The 20983-nt window shown below is 47.1% G+C and overlaps 1 protein-coding gene across 6 annotated transcripts in view; it reads left to right on the top strand.

The window, feature by feature from the left end:
- The window catches only part of ANKRD27 (ankyrin repeat domain 27), a 595879-nt gene that overhangs the window by 228897 nt on the left and 345999 nt on the right, over positions 1-20983 (top strand). For all 6 annotated transcript variants that reach the window (XM_085639132.1, XM_085639135.1, XM_085639137.1 and 3 more), the window contains one exon: positions 9422-9554. In XM_085639132.1, the coding sequence (XP_085495258.1) occupies positions 9422-9554 (133 nt within the window). The remainder of the gene's footprint in view (positions 1-9421; positions 9555-20983) is intronic.

The raw sequence follows: 20983 nt of genomic DNA on the forward strand, positions 1-20983 counted from the left end.
CTCCCACCCTTTCCCTATATGGGGATCCTTGCTCAGTTTTGAGGGTTACTAGTGCCACCGGATATGGCTCAATGTCCCCATGTACACACCGTATGTGCACTACAGAGTCTACAGAGTCTATTTCTATTTGCTTTTTGTCAACCAAACATACCTGTACTACCGACTGTCGACATCCTGTGTCTAGGAGAACCTTAACCCATTGTCCGTTTAGTAGTACACTCGCGTAGAAGGCACTCCCCAACTCAGCGGTGTAGAAGACGGTCTTCGGTGTATACCCAATGTCCATGGGCTCCTCCTGGAGCTTTTTGTGGGGGCATAAACGGGCGATGTGCCCTCACTCCCCACAATCGAAGCATTGAGGACCCCGCTGCGTTGGAACGTCTACTTTGTGGGGTCGGAACCACTGAAGTTCGTGGCTGAGTTTTGTGGGTAACTTTTTCTCCGGTTTTCCTGGTACAGGACGGTGGGCTCTTTCCATCTCCCCGGTATATCCTCGTGATTGTGCACGAGACAAGGTAGCAGCCATTTCTACTTCCTCAGCGGTGGTGAGGTGCCTATGCTGTCATAGCCAACGCTGTGTGTTAAACGGAATGGCCTCCTGGAATTGTTCCAGATAAAGCATGTCCATTATCTCCTCTTTGGAATTTTCTGTGGGCTTTGACCATTTGTCTGCCGCGGCCTTCAGACGAAAGAAGAGGGTCTTGGGGTTCCCTTCTGGTATGCTTTTTTCCCTGCAGAATCGTACACGGTATGCTTCTGCATCCAACCCAGGGTGGTCTAGGATGATTGTCTTGATTTCGGCATACGGTGTATTGCCGTTAGCGTTTGCTACTTGGTAGGCTGCCTGTGCTTCGCCTGTAAGGAGAGGGGCCAAGAAGATGAGCCATTTCTCATATGGCCATCCGCAGGCCCGGGCGGCTCTTTCAAAGTTAACGAGAAATGCGTCCGGATCCTCCCCTGGGACATATTTCTGCAATGAGACACCTGGGGGACCCGAGGCGCTGCTTCTTACTTCTCTTGTCCCAGAGGCCACCTGCTCCTCCGAGATCTTATGCAGCCCTTCCAGTTGTGCTGCTATGCTTTCCTTAATCAAATCCCTGTCGGCCTGGGCCGAGGTCATTTGCTGCTGGACTGCCCATCCCAGCTTCTCCTGACTCGCCACAATGTGTTGGATTAAGGTCTCCATTATTCCGATTCTAATGGAATGTTGCCCGCATTCTCCACCACTTGTAAGCGGGACAACAAAGAAAGGTCCACAACCATTGGTATGTTTAAGAAGCGCCTTTTATTTACTGGCTGCGCCGGTTTCAAAAGTCAGGTTTTACATGGTAATAATACGTCTTATCCCTGTAGACAAGAGTACATCGTTTCTGGGTTAGAGGTCCTTGGAACTCTTCCGGCAGGAGTCTGGAGCGTCCGCGTCCCCTCAAGGAACAAACAAACAAAATACCCAATTGGTAAAGGATTCTATTTCCTTCTACCGTCACCACAAGGGAAAGGGAGTGAGGAGACACCCGGGGACTTCACACTTCCAGAGAAAGTGAAAGGTTGAGCTGTCTTTGTGGGGAAGTGCACGTGAATGCAGGCAGCGGCTTAGAGAGTCGGGGACGTGGGGAGGCTTCAGCAGGGACTCTGAGACCTTCTCCCACCTCACGACCCACCCCGCAACCCTTGCACGCACCTGTGAGAGCCACGCTCCTCCTGGAGCGTGGGAATGTTGGCCTCCTGGCTTCTCTGGAGCTTCTGTCTGCTCGTCCTCGGCAGTCAACACGAGGGCCGTGACGTCTTCCCTTCTTCCTCCGCTCTCCGACCCGGGGGTTCTGCTTTCCGCGCCAGCTCTCTCCACTCGTCTTCTGGAGTCCGTCGTCTGTGTTACAGCCTCTCTCTTTTCATTGGGAGCGGGGCCGATGACGTGTAACTCGGAAGTGGGTTCCTGAGACAGCTGTTCACAATTAAAGGGGCCTTGGCTGAAGACCGGCGTATAGGTGTCTGGGTTTAGATTCGCCGCGGTAAACCATTCCGAGGAGTCCCCCGGCTGTGAAAAGAGGAGAGAGGATCCTCAGTGTCAGGTACATGCCACCACTCTTTTGCCTGCACAGTAGGGGTCGGGACCCCGTGACAGTTAGCCACCCCTAAGGTAGGCCGAAGGGCAGGGTGCATTGTATGTACAAGGTAGGACATGCGGTGGTGTGTGTGTGGCATGTCCTGATGGTGAATTACAGCCAATTTGGTTTTCACTATTGCAAGTCTACCTGTCCCCATAGGCCAGGATGGGCAGTTTGATTATAACAGCTTATAATCCTAACTGACCCAGGGACCACGGTAGAAATTAGAGTTTAGTATGCCTGAACTCAGGATGATAAAATACATCTTTTAGTGAAGTTGGTTTTAACATTCTGTGTTTTTTAAAATACCACTTTTAGAAAGTAGGTATTTTCTTACCTAACCATCCAGCCTGCCTCTGCTAGGTTTGTGTATTCCATGTCTGGTTTGTGAGTGACAGGGGCTGGGGTGGCTCCAGGGTTCGGGTGAGTCTGCACTAGGATGAATAGACCTATCTGCATTGGGATTGGTGGGAGGAGTAGCACCTGGGCCTGAATAGGGTTGTGGCTGCCTATCACAATGCTGGCTCCACCTCCTGTGGTACGTCTGATGACACTGGCCCACACTGACAAAGGAAGAAGTTGTGCACTGGCAGAGTGCACCTAGAACTGGTTTGGACTAGGTACAGACACACTCTGCCTTCAGAGACAAAGGATTTGTGTGTATAAAAAGGGGGACCCAGAACTTTAGATCACTTCTGGGAATCAAGACACACCTTTTCTGAGGAGAAGAACCAGGAAACTGAAGGAGGAGACTACCCCTGTGCTGTTTGGGGGTTGGCCTTCAGTGGTTGCCTCATTGCCAAAGAAAGGAGAAAACGACTTGAGTGTGCTTTCATCATCTTGAAGAAGATCCCCAAACACTTGAACTGTGCTTGCCTCCTACCTGAAGTCTCAGGGATACAAGACTTCACCACCAGCTCCCCCCGAATTCCCTTGCTGGGAATTGAAGGGCCTGCTGTTGTGCTGGGCCTTCTAAGAGACTGCGTGTCGCTGGGAGCTGGAAGCACGACTCAACAAAGAAGTGTGTCGCCGCCGCAGCAGTTGTCGTCACATCGCCGAGTAAGCGTGCCACTGCTGCTGCTGTCCCCATCGCATCACCGAGGCACATTGCATCACCGGAGAAGCGTGCCGCCGCCACAGAGGTCGTCGTCGCATCACCGGAGAAGCGTGTTGCAGGGCCTGTGGCGGCTCAGAAGATCACAGAGTCGCCGTCGGGCGTGCACGCATCGCATCTACGTTGTCGCACCATAACCAAGACGCCATTTTTGTCGCACCAGAGCACAGGAGTGCCATCGCATCAGATCGCAGTAAGAAACCTGCGCGTCAACTCCCCACATCGTAAGGAAGCGAGCCTTAACTCCCCTGCGCAGCAGTAAGAAACCGACGCATCCACTCCCCTGAGTGTAAGGAACGGCGCATCACCTTCCCTGCGACCCTTTTGTTTGTTTTGCGTTACAGATCCCAGGTACTTTGTGAATAAAGTGTTGAATTTACAATCTAAAGTGAACTAAGCTATTTCTACCATTTTAAAGACTTGTTTTGATTACAGTATTGTGGATTTTTGTTGTTTGGTCTTGTGTTAAGTCTAGTAAAAATGACTTATTTTTCTAAACTGGTGTGGTGTCCATTTGTAGTGTTTTCACTGTATTACTGTATGTGTTCACAAATGCTTTACACACTGCCTCTGAGATAAGCCTGCCTGCTCGTGCCAAGCTACCAAGGGGGTGAGCAGGGGTTATTTTAGGAGTGTAGCCCCTTACCCTGACTAGACGCAAGGGTCCCTATTTGGACAAAGGCGCCAACTAGAGACACCCAAATCTAACACACCCTAATACTCCAGGCGAGCAGGTGGAGAACTCTATACTAACATGATTCTTTCAGCACCCGCAGGGGTCAGTATCCATGTTCACTCACTGTGCATTTCAGTATTTCAGTTGTAGCCGTGATTTTGCTAATCAGATCTACTTATTTCACTGTCACTAGTGTTTCCTATCCAAGATTTTAATCTTTACAAACTACTTTCAGCATCTGAGGTAGAGAAGTTACCTGAGTTTGTAGCAGTGCCTCTGAGATATCTATTTTTTTTATAATGTCAGCTTAATGAACTGGATGTGGAATTCAAGTTAAGATATAATTTCGGAATGACTGAAACCACGATATATATCCCTCTTCACCTGCAGGCCCAAGTTCTAAATTACCTTCCATAGAGTCTGCATTTATGGGTGGGTTATCTGCTTCTGTCCCCATAGGGGCAATTGACATCCCTTTAACATCCCCTTTATACACAGACCTGGGGCATTCAACATTCCCTACGGTACTCTTTACTCAGGACTCTGAGACCAACGTTTGTAGTTCCTGGCTTGTCCTCTGGCGAAGGCTCCGTTCATGAGATACTGATTAGATCAGGAAGCCGAATGGTGATGCTCTTTGTGCATTCTCATGCATCAGGTGTGCTGCTGTCTCACTTCTGCAGCCGAAATTCAGGTTCGAGGCATGTGTGCTGTAGATAAACACGCTTTGCATACTCCTGCCATCTAGTGTCCGGATGTTTGCAAGTTGTTTGTCTTTGAAGAAGGCTTTCCTAGTCACAAGGTAAGGTGGCTCCTCCTTTCGGTGATAGTGCGCATGGGCATCGACTCCATTGTTAGATTGTTTTTTTCGGCCAATCGGGTTTGGTCGGGTAGTGCTGCGCTCCAGTTCAAAACTGTTCTTCGAGTTCCCCTCGGTGCGCAATCCTCTCTAGCCTCGACGGTAGATATGACAGGGCACACTGGGATGAAATGGAGCAATTGCTCCAATATCTCCCAGAGGAGCGTAAAGCAAAGGTGCTAGATTTGGTAAATGAAGGGAAGCTAATTTCCTATTCTTCAATAAAATGTGCTCTAGATGCTGCTGATACCACAGCTAGGGAGGTCAACTCTAGCATCTTACTCAGGAGACCTGCTTAGTTAAGGATTTCCGGGTTTAAACCTGAAGTCCAACAATTTTTTTTAAATAAACCATCTGACAAAAAACATCTCCTTGGTCCTGAGGTCAATCGGGCACCTATGCAAATGAAGGACACTGAAGTGGCCAAGTCTGTGGGAGCGCTCCAGTCTCCTTCAAACAAAGGCTCCTTTTGTCGCTCCTTTTATAGAGCAGGGTCCAAAACCACACCCTCAGACCAGAATACCTCCTCTTACAAAGGTAACAGCCAGTCCTGCCCCTCAAAAGGATTTTATAGAGGAGGATATAGAGGAAACAACTCTAAAGGCAGGGGCAGAGGCACCACACCCCTTAACTCCCCTTCCCGCGACCACCGACTATACTACACCTGTCAGGGGAAGACTTCAACAGTTTCTCCCCATTTGGCAATATATAACAACCGGCAAATGAGTGATCGAAATGATTCTACATGGTTATTGCCTGGAGATTACCACTAATCCTCCAAACATTCCGCCTCGCTCTCGCACATTGTCTCCAGATCACTTGCAGTTGCTCGAAAAGGTAGTGCAATCTATCTTATTAAAGGGAGCCATAGAACCAGTTCCAGTACAGTACCAAGGTTCAGGGGATTACTCTTTCTATTTTCTGATCCCTAATAAGGATGGGTCCATAAGACCTATTCTGGATCTCAGAGAGTTAAAGAATATATATATAGTGTCAGAGCACTTTCACATGGTAACACTTCAACAGGTACATCCACTTTTACAGAAAATACATTTTATGCCTACTCTAGACTTAAAAGACTCCTATTTTCATGTTCTAATTCATCCAGCTCATCGCAAATGCCTCAGATTTGTGATAGCAGGCAAACATTACCAATTCAAAGTACTCCGGTTTGGAGTGACTACTGCTCTGAGTATTTGCCGAATGCCTGGTGGTAATCGCAGTTCATCTCCGAAGACAACATATTCACATCTTCTCCTACCTAGATGATTGGCTCATCAAAGCCAGCACTTACCAATACTGTCTACGACACACTCAGACCGCAATACACCTTCTTCATCAGCTGGGCTTTACGGTCAATGCACAGAAATCCCACCTGCATCCTTCACAGATGCAACTTACCTAGGGGCCAGTCTAGACAGTATCAAAACTCTAGCCTCTCCCAATTTAGCCAGAATTCACAACATTCAGTCTATGGTAGTACAATTTCAATCCAACCAATCATTACCAGCCAGAGTGTTCATGCAACTGCTGGCAATGATGCCGTCTTGCATCACAATTGTACCCCATGCAAGACTCCACATGCGTCCCCTACAAGAATGCTTAGCACGTCAGTGGAATCATTTGCGGTGTCAATTAACTGATCTAGTGTTGGTAGAAAGCGCACCCATCGCTCTTTGCAGTGGTGGAACCCGCAAAATGTATCAAAAAGATGTCCTTTCATCGACCCTATCCCACAGATCGTGCTCACAGCAGACGTTTCTCAGACAGGATGGGTTGCCCATCTCCAACATTACACAATAAAAGACCTGTGGAGCAACTAGCACAAAAGTCTCCATATCAACTAATTAAGAGCTTCTAGCGCTCAAAGCTTTTTATTCTCACCTAATAGACAAAGCTGTCCTAGTCTGAACAGACAACATGATAGCAATGTACTATGTACAAAAACAGGGGGGGGGGGGGGGGGGGACACACTCTCTCCAACTGTCACGCCTCTTTCAAGTCATTTGGAATTGGGCAATCCATCAAAAATGTATCTTCTGGCAGAACAGCTCCCAGGGGTAAGCAATCCAATTGCCGACCTCCTCAGTAGAACGAGGCAGCAAATTCACAAATGGGAACTTCATCCCCAAGTTCTCCTTCCATACTTCCAACAATGGGGATTCCCATAAATAGACCTGTTCGCCACAGTCGACAACACAAAATGCCCAAACTTCACCTCCAGGTTCCCACACCCACTCTCCAAAGGCAATGCCCTATTAATGAACTGGTCAGGGATATTTGCCTATGCTTTTCCGCCTCTCCCTCTCATTCCATTTCTGGTTCGGAGGCTAGGGCAACATTCCCTCACACTGATTCTAGTAGCTCCCACATGGGCCCGTCAACCATGGTTCACCACCCTGTTGGAGCTGTCAGTAGTTCCACATCAAAAGCTGCATCTCACTTCCAGGCTTCTCATTCAGAACCATGGAGAAATGAGGCATCCAAATCCTAAAGAACTAAACCTAGCGATTTGGCTGCTGAAGTCAGAGTTTGGTTATTTAAATCTACCATCAGATTGTATGACTATTCTGAAAGAAGCAAGAAAGCCTGCTACTAGCTCATGTTATGCAGCAAAGTGGAAAATATTTATTGTCTACTGTAATAACAATAAAATCAATTCTGTTGATGCTTCTGTACAAAACATTGTTACCTGTTGCACTTACAGCAAACTGGACTGGCTTATACATCTATTTGTTTGCACATTGCAGTGGTAGCTGCGTATTTGCAGAACAGACAACATTTATCCCTATTCAAAGTTCCAGTAATCAAAGCCTTCATGGAAGACTTGAAAATGGCAATACCACCAAAAATTCCCCCTGCAACAGTGTGGAATCTTAACATTGTCCTTACAAGACTCATGGGTCCATCTTTTGAACCTTTGTATAATTGTTCTTTACAGTTTCTTTCATGGAAGGTTGCTTTCCTCATTGCAATTACTTCATTGAGGAGAGTTGGTGAGCTACAGGCATTAACCTTAGAAGAACCCTTCTTTCAACTCCATAAAGACAGGGTAGTTCTTCGCACCAATCCCAAATTCCGTCCCAAAGTAGTTTCTGCTTTTCATATTAACCAATCAGTTGAGTTACCTGTGTTTTTTTTTCTCAGCCTGATTCAGTGGCAGAGCGAGCTCTTCAAACGCTTGATGTTAAAAGAGCCTTATTGTATTACATAGAAAGGACCAAAGATTTTCGCAAAACAAAACAACTGTTTGTTGCATTTGCTCCATCTCACAAAGGCAATCCCAACTCTAATCTGGCATTTTAAGATGGATCATTAAATGCATTCAAACATGCTATGCAAAAGCTAAAAGAACTTTATCCATACCCCTTAGAGCGCATTCTACTTGCAAAATAGGGGCTACTATGGCCTGTTTAGGTAACATTCCTCTAGCTGACATATGTAAGGCAGCTACATGGTCTACACCAAACACATTTACCAAACACTATTGTGTAGATGTATTAGCACGCCAACAAGCTAATGGAGGCCAAGCAGTACTTCAAACACTGTTTCAAACATCAACAGGTTAGCCACCGCTTTGGGAGTATACTGCGATGTAGTCTATGCAAAGCATGTGAATCTACAGCACACATGCCTCAAACGGATTATGTTACTTACCCAGTAAGCATCTGTTCTTGGCATGTAGAGCTGTAGATTCACATGCGCCCACCAGCCTCCCCGGGCACCTGTAGTTGTTTCGGTTCTTGATTATACATTCATACGCATGGACATCTCTAGACTACACTTACTTACTCCATTCTCACCCTCGTGCGGGAAAACAATCTAACAATGGAGTCGATGCCCATGCGCACTATCACCGAAAGGAAGAGCCCCCTTACTTCGTGACTAGGAAAAACTTCTTCGAGGAAAAACAACTTGCAAACATCCGGACCCAACACTAGATGGCAGGAGTATGCAAAGCATGTGAATCTACAGCTCTACATGCCAAGAAAAATGCTTACTGGGTAAGTAAAATAATCCTTTTTGCACTCTGGTTCATCAATTGTAATCCAGCCGCAGACTTTGCTTTCCCTTTTTTCTGTTTTTTCTCCTTGCTGTTATAATATGGTATTGGGTTACAGGCTGACAATGGGGAGAACTTAATACAAGCTTAAAATTCACACATTAAAAGCTGCTAAAACAATTCAAAAGTGCACATTGCTACACCAAATCTATTTGGTATAGTGCATGCTCCCAACTAACTTGCCATTAGATCCTTGTGTGCATTTAGGATGTGAACGTTTGCGATGAAGTACCCCTCTGCCAAACTCTAAATCCAGTCTTTTGTATAGCTGGTATGAAGGTAGTTACAATCATGCAGCCAATTATTCCTTGTCCTCAGTGCAAAGACTTAAATAAAGGTGTTCCAGTTTGTTAGAATAGGAAACTCTCCCCTGGGACCAGATATAGACCAACAACTCGTTTTTCAATGGTAACAGAACTTTTTCGTACATTGTAATAATTTTTTATCATTATCAAAGTTGGACGCTGTGGTGGTATTTGCTTTTTTGTGTGACTTATCCAAAAATGAATTAGCTGTGGACTCGTTATTTGTCAAATGAATTGTAAACACGCTGTATGCTTAATTCCTTTTTGCATAAGGATTGTCTGTGTTTTGCTTTTTTAAGGATGGCAAATTTGAGCTACATAAAAAATTTCCGGTTCTGTTCCACTGTGAAGGATGAGTTGGGGTACTGCTTGACCTCTGTTGAAGCCGCGGTTGAATATATTCGCCAGGGAAACCTGTCTGAAAAGTCATCTGTGAGTAAACCCTTTTGCCCTTTTAAATTTAAATGATTGCACGATAATACTTCTAGTGTTCATGCTAAAATGCTGTGGAATAAAGGAGCTTGAAAACTAAATTGCAATTTTGTTAGAATTAGAACATATCTGAGCACTTAATCCAGTGATCCCCTCTCTTCGATTTTAAAATGTCCTACATTCCAATCAATAAACAAGCTCCCAATTTCCCATTCTGAAGTCACTGTTTGCTTAATTTATAGGGTGTTTAGCAACTTGCTTGGATATTTGTTGGTGAAATTTTTAGGGTATAACCAGTGTTTGTACATTCCCTGTCCAGTTTTTAGGTTGAAGCCTTCCAGACAGTGCAGCTGTCTTCTTTAACAACATCTTGGGAACATTTGGAAAGCTTCCCTGGATATCACTCTGCCCATGACTTACCATTGGCTTTGTGTTTGTTTTGTAACTCCTATTTGCTGGCATTATTTGTTTTAGTCTGTCCAGCCTGAGCTCATCCCTTCTGTGGTTCACACAATATTTACGGTATCCCTCCACCGGTGCTCAATTTCCGTAAACAGGCCTTTACATTTTGTTCTTATCTTGTCACATTTATTGTACATTCTAAGACAGAGTTCAAATGTCCGGCTCTGTCTTCATAGGGAGCTAGGTGGTTGCTTTTTTTTCCCTCTGACTTCGAAGTGAGAGGATTTATGTGACAATCATGCTTGCAACTGGGGGGGTGCTGGACAGAAGGCTGCACAATGTTTTTTTCTAGCACACAACAAAATGTAAATGTTTATAAATGAATTGTGCACATATTTCAGAATTTAGGAAGTTCAAATGAGGCGCATTTTTGATAATTCTGAAATGTGATGAACTCATTTTTTAATACGATAAAAAACAAATCAGTCAATAGATGACGTCACCACATAATATCATTTGTGCGCAGTATAGTTTTGTTAGGAAAACTATGTCTGTGCAAATGTAATGGTCATTTCAATTGAAGATGTTTGGTCTGTAATGGCTGAGTGCTACCACACCATGAATACTCCACCTTACCCCACTCTACTCCACTTTGCAGCACTCAATTCAACTGGACTCTACTCTGCACTGCTCCACACTACGCGTCACCTCTACGCCACTCCACATTGCACCAATGCATGCAACTTCACTCTACGCCTCTGTATTCTGCACCACTCTACGCCAATGCACTCTACCCCACCCCATTCTACTCTACTTTGCACCACTGCTCTTTACACCACTCTAGTCGAGGACAATCCACTGTACCCTGCACCACTCTCCTCTATGCCATTCTACTCTACAACACTGCACTCTACTCTGTACCACTCCACTCTACGCCAGTGCACTCTATGGCAATCCATTGTACTGCACTCTAATCTACACTGCACCACTGTATTCAGCGCCACTGCACTCTGTGTCACTATACTGTACCGTGCACCACTCCACTCTACTGCGCACCACTCCACTCTACAACAATCCACTCTGCGCAGCTCCACTCTGCCCCACTGTATTTTACTCTAATCACTGCACTCTGTGCCACTGTGCTCCATACCAATGCACTCTACACCACTGCAGTCTATGCCACTGTTCTCTACGCCAATCTACTCTGCACCACTCCACTCTACACCATTGTACTCTATGCCATTCTATTCTACTCTGTTACACTATGCCACTGCTCTCTATACCACTCTACTCTACACTACTGCAATTCAGGACACTCTGTTCTACAACATTGCACTCTCTACCACTTAACGCTACGCCATTCTACACTGTACCACTTCACTCTATGCCTCTTTACGCATCTCTAATCTACTATGCACTGTTCACCACTCCACTCCACATTGCTCCAGTCTTGGCCACTCCACTCCATACCACTCTACTCTGTACCACTCCTCGCCGTTACTCTGTGCAACTGCACCACTCCCCTCTACCCTGCACTACGCCACTTCACCCTTCTCTGAAACAGTTTACTCTATGCCACTGCACTCTACCCACTCTGTGCCCCTCCACTGTTTACCACTCTACTCCACTGTACTCTATGCTGCCCCACTTTACTCTACTTTGCCCCATTCTACTCTACACCACTGCGCTCTACGCCACTCTACTCTAAACCACTGCACTCTCTGCCAATGTACTCCACACCACTTTACTCAAAACCAATGCACTCTACGCCACTGCAGTCTGCGCCAACTACTCTGCACCACTGCACTCTATGCCACTGCATGCTACTCTACACCATTGGAGTGTACATCACTGCACTCTACACCATTGCACTCTAAGTCACTGCATTCTATTCTACTCTTAACCACTGTACTCTATGCCATTGTTCTCTGCACTACTCTACACCACTACACTCTAGGCACTCTGACACTCTACTCGACAAGACTGCACTATCCCTCACTGTACTCTACCCCACTCTTCTGGATTCTACACCAATGGACTCTATTCCACTACACTCTGTGCCTCTCTACTCGGAAACACTCCACTCAATCCCAGTGCTCTTTTCTCTGTACCACTTCTTTCCAGTGCACTCTTCACCACTACTCTATGCCACCACACTCCCCTGCATTACGCCACATCACTCTACTCTGAAACTATCTACTCTATCTATGCCGCTCCACTCTACTTTTCACCTATGTACTCTACACCAGTGAGCTCTTCCCACTCTACTAAACAAACCTCTGCACTCTCTGCCTGCCAATGCACTCTACACCACTTTACTCAAAACCAATACACTCTATACCAACTACTCTGCACTACTGCACCCTGCACCACTATACTGTACAACACACTACGGCGCTGCACTCTACTCTACTCTACACCATTGCAATCTACGCCCCTCTACACCATTGCACTCTACATCACTGCACACGATGCCTCTGTATTTTACTCTGTACCACTGTATTCTACTCCATTGCTCTCTACTCCACTGCACTCTACACCAATACATGCTACACCATACCACTGCACTCTACGACACTCTTTTCTGCAAGTCTTCTACCTTCGCCACTATACTCTGCATCAATGTACTCTACACCACTGCACTCTACTCTACACCACTCAACTCTGTACCACTTTACATCACTCAACGCCACTGCACTCTACCTCAGCCTAATCTACCCTGCACTACTGCACTTTACCCTGCACCACTCCACTCAGCACCACTCCACGCCACTTCACTCTACTCTGAAAAGTCTACTCTATGCCACTGTGCTCTATGCCACATCATCCTGCACCACTCCACCCTGCGCTGCTTCACTCTACGCTGCGGCACTCCGCTCTACTTTACACCACTCTACGCAACTGCACTCTGTCAATGCGCTCTATCACATTACTCAAAACCAATGCACTGTATGCCACTGTGCTCAATGCCAATCTACTCTGTACTTTACACCAATTCACTCTAAGTCAACTTCACTCCGCGATGCTGCACTCTTGGAGTCTCTACTCTATTAAACACAACTCCACTCAAACTTCACTCCGCTCTGTGCCACTCCACTGCACCCACTTTATGCCACTACTCCACTCCACTATGCTCTACACGACTCCCTCTACGCTACTCCATGCCACTTTACTCCCCTCTGTTCTGTGACACACTGCTGTACTCCATTCCACTCCTCCTCCTCTCTACGCCACCCTACTGCTATCTAGAACACTCTATTTCACTCTATGCCATTCTACTCTGCAACAATCTACTCCGCTCTATGCCACTGTACTTTACAACACTCTATACAACACCCTCTACACCACTCCACGACACTCTGACGCTGTACTCCACTCAACTTTATGCCATTCTACATCCTTCCACTCTGCAACACTCTGCTCCCTCCACAGCCTTACGCCACTGCACGCTACTCAACTCTACGCAGCTCCACTCTCCTTTACACTACTTACTTTTAGCCATGCTGAACAGCAGCCACGCTGGTGTGCAACATGGTTAACACATATTGGCAAAAACAATAGACCTTGCATAGGCGAGACCTGTTGGCATTGCCAATGCTTGTTTAAAAAGTGTGGCCTTTTGCAGAGCTAACATCTTTTAGATTCACATGCTGTGCATTACTCTGTTTTCTACAGGTAGGGGCCTTTAAATGTATCTAAGGGCCTGATTTAGATCTTGGCGGGCGGCTTACTCCGTCACAGCGGTGGCGGATATCACGTCCGCCTAAATATAAATCCCATACGATATAATTCGGATTTATATTTTGGCGGACGGGATATCCGTAACTGTTGTGATGGAGTAACCCATCCGTCTAGTTCTAAATCGGGCCCAAAGTGTTTAAAGCGTTAACTTTCGGTGTTGACCATAGGGGAAGTCATGATGACTCACTGTGATGTCGACTGTAAGCTCACAATACCCCCAATGCATCACCATCATTTTATAGATTTTTTTTTCCCTCTCAACTAGGGTTGGGGAAAACTTGTGTGGATTGGGTCTAATATTTCTTGTAGGTATAGAGAGTGTGCAATAAAATGTCCTAATTGCATTCGAAAAGTTGCATCAATTGACAAGCATGAAGTATATGCATCGCAGTGATTTTGCAGGCCGTCATGCCTGAGGCAGTCATTCGCATGTCATGTTGTTCGGGCTAATGGCACAGCTGTGACACGGTCCATTACATGTCTGTGGGGCTGTAGCGGAGCAACTCCGATGGCAGGCCTGTATGGCTAGGGATGAGTCAGTCTCATGGAAATCTAGCAAGGTTGAGGGATTTGTATACCACGAAAATCAGGAAGTAGCATGGCCTGTCAGTAGCTGGGGAGTGGAGTCACGAGATTGGACGGAACCAGCAGGCTGTTATTCATTGTAGGCAAAGGCATTTTTGATTCCCCACTGTTTTCTCTAGTGCTAACCACAGGGCTGGCTTGATTTCCCTCACAACTGTGACCTGGCCTGACATCAGTAGACCAGGGTGACACACGCTGTGAGTTCATTATGTTGTGGCTCAAACATAGCATCATGACATGAGTTATGTTGTCATTCAGTGATGTAGCAAAAAGTATTTTTTGCACTGTGCAGTCCTGTCAAGGGCACAGGCAGGCTGTTCCACTCAATTTTAAATGACCTTTACAAAACTAAACCTTCACACCGACTGCACGCTATAACAAGGATTGGCAAAGTCGATAGGTTTGACTTTGGCCAACAGCCTTTTGGCTTTTTCAATTATCATTTGGTCATGACTTTTGTAAAACTTTATTTTTGAGGAGGTCCCAGGTCCTCACCACTGTAAAAAGCAAACATTGGCTAAAAGCAAAAAGCCGAATGATGTACCTGACAGTGAATTACACCAATAGACTCCCACCTGTCTTCTATACCGAATTCTGCACTCTCTTCTATTCTTCCTCCCTTTCTTTCTACGCCTCCCCAACCTCGGGCATCTCCTCCTTTCCTTTCTTATTTTTTTACTACCTGGGGCAGTATTACATGTACGGTGCACTTTCCCTGTTTGCGCCAAGGTGCACCTTTAAATAGGTGCACCGTGTGCAAACAAGGGAAGTGCACCGTATTGCAGTGAATGCGCTGCCCTAGGGTACAGTGGCTGCTTCAAAACTGCTCTGTGTTTCACAGTGCAGTCATCAACCTGCCTGTACTTTCAAGAAGGGAGAGACATGCCCTTGCAGGCGGGTGCAGTGAGCAACTGCACCCGCTTGCAAAGGGATGTCAGTGGGGATCTCATTCTTCTCTCCAGAGAGCTGCCTTTAGAAGGTACACTCAAAGTGCGCCACCTTTTTTGGCTCTGTTTTAGTGAGCCTCCTAAAGACATGCTTGCCTCTGCGACCGTGTCTATTATACGGCATGGTTGCAGAGGCAAAGTGATTGCCTCATTTGCATGGGACTACGCCCCCGTGCAGCCCCTCATTGCTGTAGACATAGAAACTACTGAGAACCTTTTTTAAATAAAGATTTACCTTTTTAACAAAGGCATTTTTTCCTACTAAAGGTATTTCGTCCTTTGAACACTTCTCAAAAATTAGGATATCTCGGCATGTTTTTGTCAGGCTAACTTGATTCAGGAAAGTCATCAAAATTAATAAATTCCTTTGAGCACACCAAAGGACGCTCATGTTGAAGGGTTTCTGAAAACTTTTAAAGTTATGACTTTCTTTTGAGATGTTTTCTGGTCCTGTCAGCATGTACTTGCAAATATATATATATATATATATATATATATATTCGAGGCATATGAGCTGCAGATTACACACTTGTGCATAGATCGCCATCTGGTGTTGGGCCCGGATGTTTGCAGTTGTTTTTCCTCTTGGAAAGTCTTTGGAAGTCACAAGATCGGTGACTCCTCCTTTGGATCGTATTGCGCATGGGCTTCGGCTCCATCCTCAGATTATTTTTTTCCGCCATCGGGCTCGGATGTGATCTTCGTGCTCCGGTTCCGAACAGCTTCCAGTTCGACGATCGACGCGCAATCCTCACCCCAACTCGCGGTATTGTTTTCGATCGCGATCTCCCCACTCGACACGCCTCTCATCGGAAAAAACCTTTGATTCCGGTCGTCGACGACGGCCTTCGGGCCTACCCAAGCTCCGGTCCTGGCTAATGGAAAGGACTCCCTTCAAGAAGTGCCCTCGATGTGGGTCCAAGTTCCCCCACACCGATCTCCACGAAGTATGCAAACTCTGCCTCTCCCCTGAACACGAGGCTCGAGATTGTCCGGCGTCGAAGTCCTTCCGGTCCAAGAAAACCATCCGAGACCGAAGGGCTAGAAGAACCATGGCACACTCGTCGACAGCGATTCCGGACGACATCTTTGGGGAAGGCGTCGACGCTCCAGAAGAACACCACACCGACGAGGGACTCGTCAGCGCCTCCGAAGCCGACGATTCAGATGTGGAGGACATCACTCTGGCACAGAGGGTCGTGAGTACTAATCTACACCCCCCCCACACCCTCGCCTCCGGGCCTAAGCAAGACCAAAGACACTGCTTCCCACACCGCACCTTCGGGCCCGGTAAAGAAGCTGATTAAGCCTTCCGGCGGCTCGGGCTCGAGCAAGCCCACCGTCGGTGCCGATAAACACTCTTCCACACCGAAAAAGAAAATGGCCTCCGCTTCGACACCGAGCCCTGCACCGAAATACTCGGTGTCGAGAACCAGTTCCAGCTCCTCAGTGCCGACACCATCTTCGGCACCGACAAAAGCACACAAGGCCAACGACACTTCGAAGCCGAAACCCACCTCGGCGCCGACCAAACAATCAGACTTTTCCAAGCATAGTTCCAAACAACGAACCAGCGCGGATAAAGCCAAAAAACCAACGGCCCGACGCCTTCGGCGCCAACGGACCAACCAACATCACCAGAACTCTTTACACCGGATCCATTACAAAAAACACTAACCAAGGATCCTAAAACCGGACATTTGATGCTCTCCATCAAAAAGAGACAGCTGGAAAAACCTGCTCCGCCTCCACTTCCAAAGAGGAAAGACTCTGCTACCTCTCCTTTCAGAATACCTTCCCCACCTCCACCACCCCCTCCACCTTCCCCATCTCCACCGTCTCCGCCCCCACCTCATCATTCCCCAACACCCTCTCCGGATGGTGATTATCAGGGGGATCCATATGATGACATAGGAGACGTACCCCAAGATTTACCTACAGGGGACCCTACTCCCACAGGCTCCCCAGACCCATGGGACGATTACAATATCCCTGACATCCCTAACGTCCCACAGGATGATCTCTACCCTTCCAGACCTTCCCCACCAGAAGACTCACTGGGGTTCAACCATCTATTACAAAGGGCAGCACACTATCACGGGGTAGATCTCCATACCGACCCCGTGGCGGAGGATTTCCTCCTAGATACGTTTGACACCACACATAGGACTACCTCAATATTACCTATGCTCAAGGGAGTTATAAAACATGCGCCAGAGGTCTTTAAAGATCCAGTCAGAGCCAGGGTCATTAACCCGCGCATTGAAAAGAAATATAAATCCGCCCCTACAGATCCCTCCTACATCAGAGGGCCAGCACCACTAGATTCTCTGGTAGTATCCACAGCACGTAAAAGGGCCAACTCCCAAGCGTCCGGCGAAGCACCACCACCTGACAAAGAGTCTAAACTCTTGGACGCATCAGGCAAGCGTACTGCATCCCAAGCTGCCAACATATGGCGTATCGCTAATACACAAGCGCTACTAGCCAGGTATGACAGGGCCCATTATGACGAATTAGAAGCCATAATGCAACATCTCCCCGATAAATACAAACCTAGGGCCAACAAGCTAATTCAGGAGGGCAAAACCATTACTAACACCTCCATACGGTTGCCCTAGATGCAGCAGACACAGCCTCCAGGGCCATCAACACTAGTGTCCTCCTCCGTCGCCGTGCATGGCTAAGGATCTCAGGTTTTAAACCGGAGGTACAGGCCTCCATCCTCAACCATCCCTTTGACCAGGAACATCTGTTTGGCCCAAAAGTGGATGAGGCCCTAGAAAAGATGAAAAAGGACACAGACACGGCAAAATCCATGGGAGCTTTACAATCACACCCTCCCAGGCGCTCCTTTCGCCGCTCTTCCTTTCGGAGCACATCTAGAGGCTACTCCTCCGACACCGCTTCCACTTCCTATAAGGCCCCTACCCAGTCCATCTTTACAAGGGGCTTCGAAAGAGGCGGCTACAGGGGCAACAATAACAAAGGCAGAGGCAAAACAAACACTGCCTGCTCTGCCACCGCACCTACCCAATGACTTCCCTCCACTCCCCCCAGACCATCCCACTCCGGTCGGGGGCAGACTCCAAAATTTCCTCCCTGTCTGGGCCACCATCACCTCAGACAAATGGGTAATACAAATAATTCGGTCAGGCTACTGCCTAGAACTAATATCTACCCCCAAACATTCCACCCAGACAACGCCCAATGTCACAACAACATTTAACACTACTAAAGCAGGAGGTAATCTCCCTCCTACAGAGAAGGGTGATAGAACACGTTCCTACCGACCAACGAAATATGGGGGTCTACTCCCTATATTTTCTCATACCAAAAAGGGACGAGACTCTGCGGCCCATCCTAGACCTCAGGCCCCTAAACGAATACATACACTCAGACCATTTTCACATAGTAACGCTTCAGCAAGTACTTCCACTGCTTTCCCAAAACGACTTCCTGACCACTTTAGACCTAAAAGACGCTTATTTCCACATTCCAGTGCACAACGCTCACAGGAAATTCCTCAGATTCGTAGTGGACGGCCAACACTACCAATTCAAAGTACTCCCGTTCGGAGTCACAACAGCACCACATGTATTCACCAAGTGCCTAGCAGTAGTGGCAGCACACCTCAGGAGACAACACATCCATGTCTTCCCATACCTAGACGACTGGCTAATAAAAGCCAGTTCATACAGCCAGTATGTACAACACACGCATGCCACTATCCAGCTACTTCACCAACTGGGCTTCACAGTAAACCACGCAAAGTCCCATATACAACCATCCCACATAAAACAATACCTCGGTGCAACCATAGACACCTCAAAAGCGCTAGCCTACCCCAATCCTGCCATGATTACAAGCATTCAGGCTCTCCGTGCAAAATTCATGGCACAGCACTCCCTTCCAGCTCGAGTGTTTATGCAACTAATAGGGATGATGGCCTCTTGCATATTCATAGTACCTCATGCAAGACTCCAGATGCGTCCTCTCCAAGAGTGCTTAGCGCGCCAATGGAACCAGGCCCATGGTCAGTTAACAGATCTTGTGTTGGTAGACGGTCGCACCCATCGCTCTCTGCAGTGGTGGACCACCACAAACCTTTCCAAAGGTCGACCGTTCCTGGACCAGTATCCCCAGATAGTACTAACGACGGACGCATCGCTCTCCGGATGGGGAGCTCATCTATTACATCTCACCGTGCAGCGCACATGGACACCTCAACAAAAGTTACTCCACATCAACCATCTGGATTTACTAGCGATCTTCTTAGCCCTAAAATCTTTTCAAACATAAATTTCAGGCAAGGCAGTCCTAATCCGCACAGACAGCCATGTACTATATTCAAAAACAAGGCGGCACACACTCTCCACAGCTCTCTCAGCTAGCACAGAGCATATGGAGATGGGCCATACCCCAGAAAATCTTTCTCCTAGCCTAGCTCAGCATGTACCAGGAGTCCAAAATACTATGGCAGATCTGCTCAGCAGACAAACACAACAAATCCACGAGTGGTAACTCCACCCACAAGTTCTACACCCGTACTTTCAGATGTGGGGGCATCCACAGATAGACCTCTTCGCCACCCACGAAAACACCAAATGCCCAAGCTTTGCCGCCAGATATCCACACCCATTGTCCAAAGGGAATGCGATATGGATGAACTGGTCAGGCACATTTGCGTACGCTTTTCCGCCTCTCCCACTCATTCCACTAGTGGTGCGCAAACTACAGCAACACTCCCTCACACTAATCCTAGTAGCTCCAACTTGGGCCAGACAACCGTGGTACACCACACTGCTGGAACTATCTGTAGTACTGCACCAAAAATTACGCCTCTCTCCACACCTCTTAACCCAGAACCACGAAGAGATCAGACACCCGGACCCAGCTCAGCTCAACCTTGCGATCTGGCTCCTGAAATCCTAGAATTCGGTTATCTAAATCTTCCCCCTGACTGTATGAACGTCATCAAGGAAGCTAGGCGACCCACCACTAGAGCGTGCTACGCCGCCAAGTGGAAACGTTTTGTTGTCTATTGTCACAACAACACCATCAATCCCCTAGACGTCTCCATTCAACACATCAGGCTTCTTACTCCACCTACAAAGGTGTAATCTAGCCTATACGTCCATTCGCCTGCACCTCGCAGCTATAGCAGCTTACCTACAAAACAGGCAACATCTATCACTCTTTAGAGTACTTGCCATTAAAGCCGTCATGGAAGGCCTTAAAAGAATAATTCCCCCCAGAGTGCCACCCTCACCTGTGTGGAACCTAAATATCGTTCTCACCAGACTAATGTGGCCTCCCTTCGAACCTCTAAACAAATGTGAACTCCAATTTTTAACATGGAAAACCGCTTTTCTCGTAGCCATCACTTCCCTCAGAAGGGTCAGTGAGATACAAGCCTTTACCATTCAAGAACCTTTTCTACAAATGCACCATAACAAAGTTGTTCTCCGTACCAACACAAAATTCCTCCCTAAAGTCATTTCCCCTTTTCACCTAAACCAATCTGTAGAACTACCAGTATTCTTCTCGCAACCACAAACCGTTGCAGAAAGCTCTCAACACACTAGATGTCAAACGAGCCTTACTCTACTACATCGAGAGAACACAACCTTTCCGTAAGACCAAACAACTGTTTGTCTTTTTCTCTCCACCACACAAGGACAACCCCATCGCCAAGTCGGGGATAGCTAGGTGGATTGTCAAATGCATTCAGATTTGCTACCACAAAGCAAA

Source organism: Triturus cristatus, chromosome 12 (assembly GCF_964204655.1).
Source record: "Triturus cristatus chromosome 12, aTriCri1.1, whole genome shotgun sequence".
In the NCBI taxonomy this organism is placed as follows: Eukaryota; Metazoa; Chordata; class Amphibia; order Caudata; family Salamandridae; genus Triturus; species Triturus cristatus.